The sequence below is a fragment of the Monomorium pharaonis genome, chromosome 4 (assembly GCF_013373865.1).
Source record: "Monomorium pharaonis isolate MP-MQ-018 chromosome 4, ASM1337386v2, whole genome shotgun sequence".
Lineage (NCBI taxonomy): Eukaryota > Metazoa > Arthropoda > Insecta > Hymenoptera > Formicidae > Monomorium > Monomorium pharaonis.
Window position 1 is genome coordinate 524,705 of NC_050470.1, and position 4,667 is coordinate 529,371.

The following is a 4,667-nucleotide window of genomic DNA, read 5'->3' on the forward strand; positions in this document are numbered from 1 at the left end:
TTTCTGTTATTTTATTTTCAATATTCTATATATAATGATTGTAGTAAAAGCTTTTTAGAAATAACTTTTCAGAATTTTTATGTAAATTTCCAAATTTTTTCAGAATTTCCGTACAATTTTATCTTTTCAGAAAATTTCTTAAAGTTTTTTCATACAAATTTAAAAACTTTTCAAACGAGCGTTTTCTCGAAAACATTGAGAAAGTCTACACACATCTTTTCTAAAATTCTTCATATATATATAAACTTTTAAATATTTTAACTCATTTTATAATTTCTGTAATTTAAAATTTTATAAAATCTAAAAAAATTTTAAATATTGTTTAAAAGAGTTGCTTATATAAAATATTTAAAAAAAGAAAAATGTAGATTTTCTTGGTATTTTTAAAAAGTTTTTCAATATTCATAGAAAACTTCTAAAAAAAATTTTCACTACGGAAGTTTTTTTTTAAGCTGAGAGTACCATCAATGTTATTAGACGGGCCGCTTTTTCTCGCGCATGCGCGTCAAATATAACATTACTAAAGTATAAAAATCTAATTTATATAGGTTTTGTAGAAGCTCTGTTTTGATTACATATTTAAACATTATATAAATTTTTTTTTAAGTCAAGATTGTATAAGATCAAATAAAATAATAGACAATTATACTACGAATTATTGAGCATGCGCGAAACAAAGCGGCTAGTCTAATAAAACTGAGTATCATAGGCCTAATTAAATTTATTTATTCCTTCAGCATTTCGCGTTTGCCGAATTTGCTTAGCTATTTTTGGACTAAAAAGAAAGGAAGACGTATGGCTGATGCTAATAATCAGCGATATTAAATCTCACTTGTATGATCTGATTGTATGTTAAGTTATTGATAAATTAAACAAACTTAGACTAATTGATGGATCTCTCTGCAAAGATGCCAATTTTTTAATAAGCGTTGCGCGTATCGAAAGCACTTTGACGCGTCAACAGTATATGTCAATTAATAAAGAACTTAAGTTAACAAATATATTCGCGATAATTTGTGGCTTTACCGACCCTGAAAAATGCTGTATCGTTCACATGTTAAACATTTACACAAATTCTCTTTCTGCAAATTCCGACTGCAAAACAATTACTAATATTAATATGATTTAAATGTCATTCCGTTTGTGTTTCTTAAGATTAAAAGATTTGCTTCTATATTAATTCTTATAATACTGACTGAAATAATAACAATTTTTCATTTCTATTTTGCTCATACACTGAGAGAAAAAAATCCGCTCAAAAGGTAACAAACGGATATTACCAAGCTCTTTGGAAAAAAACCGATAAAGGCCAACATGACAGATCAAAAATATTCAATCAGAAAATTCCGATTGGATAAAAAATAAGTAGCCCAATTATACAACTTGCAAAAAAATATATATATAAATATTATAATATACACACACATATATATATATACATATATATATATATATACACATCTCATGTCAACAAAAAAATTATGTACAATTATATCACGGTTTATTATATCGAACTCGCTGCCGATCCTGATGACCGTAATACTCATTACAAATTAGTTTACATAAAAATAAATGGAACACAATTATCAAAAAACATATGCTAACCCAGAATAACATAGGCAAGCCTCCGAGTTGATGTCCATGCTTATGCAAAGCCATCACTTGGTGATCATGTGCCGGCGCTGGAAGAAAATATGTTTTGATTCTTTAATGTATATTAAAAAATAGTAATAAATTTCTATGTTAAAAACAGTAAAAAAAGAATCTTTCAATCTTTTCAAATATAAAATTTTTGATTAAAATAAAGGTTTTCTAAATTAATCTGAATGATAATAAATTACATTTCTTAACGTACCATTATCCACTTCGTGCACGTGCAAAGCATTACGAAGCTCTTGCATGTGTTGATGATCGGATGTTATATAAAGTATCGCGGTTAGTGGTTTCGTCAACTTTACAGGAAAATTCGTGTAGGTCTGGTCGAGAGAAACTGGCGCGTCCAAACAACCGGCATCACATCCAAAATAAACACTATCACTTTTATCCAAAGCTACTCCTAATATCGCGCGATTATCTTCACCAACTGTTACGGATATATTTACATGCGTTATATTTCCATAACTTATACGCCTGAAAGAAATATATACAATTTCAATAGTAAATTAAAAGAACACTTTTGCTTTTTTAAATCACATTTCACTTCATAATGTTTTTTCAATTATAATGTTATCTTTAGTTGACAATTATAAACATACCTAAACAAATAATCGCGATGAAGATACTGAGGATCGATATTAAATTCAAGATGTTGGTTACTAAATCTCAGACTACCAAGACTCAGCACGATTGCCTGTTGTACAGCCGTAGGACCTCCGGTCACTAAATGATGGCAACCTTGTTTCTCTAACGTTATCAACCATGCCTCGACTATCTCGTTGACAGCATCAATAGTTGAAGTATCTTTCCATAAGCGAGGAGCATCCCTAAACAAGAAAAAAATCTTAATACGTATAAATTATTTTAAAAGGTAAAAACAAGTCCAGCCTCACTTACAAGGTATGATGACCTCGATAGCAACCTTCATTCATAGCAACATTTTTTTCGATGTTATGAACACTCCGTGAAACCTGAGACAATACGTAATACATGGTAGAATTAATCTTGTGACCGTTGATAGCGCCGTTGGCCTTGGAATCACTTATTTTCAGACTCGTGTACCAATAACTCTGCCAGAGATTTACATGCTCCTCTCTTAGATTTCGTTGCTGGCGTGCAATCGCTTTTCTCAACAACTGCACGACGAAAAACAATGATTCATAGATATGAATAAAAATAAATGTTAAATTTATTTTTTCCTTCTAAGAAACGATCAATTTAACAATTGCTTGTTTGCTTACATCAATAGATCTCTTCTTAGTCGCGTCACGTTCCACATGATACTGCTCAGACATGATTGGTTCGCTGTATTGAATGCTCGACAGGAACTCCAACTTCACAGAGGTATGTGATTTTACTTGCACCGTTTTAGGCGGAACTTTGTAAATAATCGATACAACTATTATCTTGTTGGAGTTGGGTGCGGATACAAATCCAGACACAAAAGAGTAGTCATGATTAAGTCCATCGACCTGAATTCTAACATTACAAAATTACATGACATTAAAAATTACATAAATGGTAATTTATTCTCATTTAATTATTTAAAAGAACACAATTTTTTGCTTACCTAATGGGTTCTATGTGAGAATTACTCCAATGAATGGATTCTTGTGGTTTCAACGGTATTTCTTGAGAGAGGGAAAATGGATTAGAAAGTTTTACAGTCTGTACCAAAATTCCATCAAGACCTCTGTGAGCATAATATTGAAATTCTACGTAATATCCCTCTCTAAGGCACTGATACTTATAAACCATCCCATTTGTAAAATGAAGAATGGTTGCTTCTCGATAAAAACTATCTTTGGGTATAGGATGTGAGATCAATGGTTGCCACTGTACAGGCAGCAAAAGTGCTCTCCCATGTTTAATATATAGCCAGGCTTCTGGAGAAATGGGAACTCCAAAAACACCATTACCAATATATGGCAAATAAGAATGTTCATTCTTTTTAGGAGGATTGTGCAGAATATTTGCATTATATTCAACAGCATCAAAGTAGAAACTAGCCAATCTCTCATTTATGCAATGATCTTCAAATGCTGTGGAAAAGTATCCATACTAGTATTTTGACACTAATGCAAAGAGATATAAAGACAATTCCATATAATATATAATTTGTTCAAAATACTATTTTAAACTACTATTTTATTATAATAACTTAAGATTCAAATTGCTGCAAGTTAAATCAAAAGTTATTAAAACTTATTATTTATCTTAAGTTGTTAAAATTAAAAATTATAATAATTGGATTACTTTAATTTTATTTACTATTCTTGATTATCAAATGTATTTGTGTGTGTGTGTGTGTGTGTGTGTGTGTGTGTGTGTGTGTGTGTGTGTGTGTGTGTGTGTGTGTGTGTGTGTGTGTGTGTGTGTGTGTGTGTGTATAAAACAATTGTTTGTATAAATATTTCCAGAAATTTTTCCAATAAGATTTGAGATAATCAAACCTAGTGTTCTAAGATTAAAAGTAACAAAGCTCATACCTTGTATAGGTTCTCTGGCGGAGGAAAAAAGCCACTGCGCGAAGGATGGACCAAAATACAGCAAAAGACCACCGCATACCAAGACGATCAAAAGGATTTTGCGATAGGAATAATTGCCATCTAGGACGCGTCGCACGCGCTTGCCGAATTCCCGACCGTCCAGCATACCACCAGTCCTCATCGTCGAGAGAGTGTGGCGTACCGGTGAAACGCGTGTGCCCGAATACTGTCACTGGTCCCGTCGACCTACTGATGATCGTGGACATAACCTTATCGCCGAGAGAAAGTGTTCGCGCAAATCATTGATGCTCAGCCGTTTTTATTACTTTCGCATTACGCAGTTCGGCATGCACTCCAAATGACAGACTGCATTATCAGAAAAGTTCTACTGGTTTTACCTTGCGCTGCCTTGCGTGGCCTTGCGCGATATGAACAAATAGAACCGGTGCGATGATAAATACGACACACGTTCATCATGTATGTAAGTATGTATGATGTCACGTATGTGTATATCAGTGTATA

The 4,667-nt window shown here is 32.4% G+C and overlaps 1 protein-coding gene across 1 annotated transcript; it reads right to left on the reverse strand.

The window, feature by feature from the left end:
* Positions 1-595: 595 nt before the first annotated feature.
* LOC105840698 (uncharacterized protein KIAA2013 homolog) lies at positions 596-4,667 on the reverse strand. Its single transcript, XM_012687709.3, has 8 exons — positions 4,544-4,667; positions 4,146-4,394; positions 3,227-3,698; positions 2,898-3,135; positions 2,554-2,792; positions 2,256-2,483; positions 1,856-2,130; positions 596-1,682 (listed from the first exon to the last, which is right to left on the reverse strand). Exons 2-8 carry the CDS (start codon positions 4,324-4,326, stop codon positions 1,495-1,497), a joined length of 1,821 nt encoding a protein of 606 aa, XP_012543163.1. The 5' UTR covers positions 4,327-4,394; positions 4,544-4,667; the 3' UTR covers positions 596-1,494.

Coding starts and splice junctions, on each gene's coding strand:
- LOC105840698 (XM_012687709.3), bottom strand. CDS start 4,326: ATGAGGACTGGTGGTATGCTGGACGGTCGGGAATTCGGCAAGCGCGTG. Junction 3,136..3,226: donor TCTCACATAGAACCCATTAG/GTAAGCAAAAAA, acceptor TTGTAATGTTAG/AATTCAGGTCGATGGACTTA. Junction 2,484..2,553: donor TATCGAGGTCATCATACCTT/GTAAGTGAGGCT, acceptor TTTCTTGTTTAG/GGATGCTCCTCGCTTATGGA.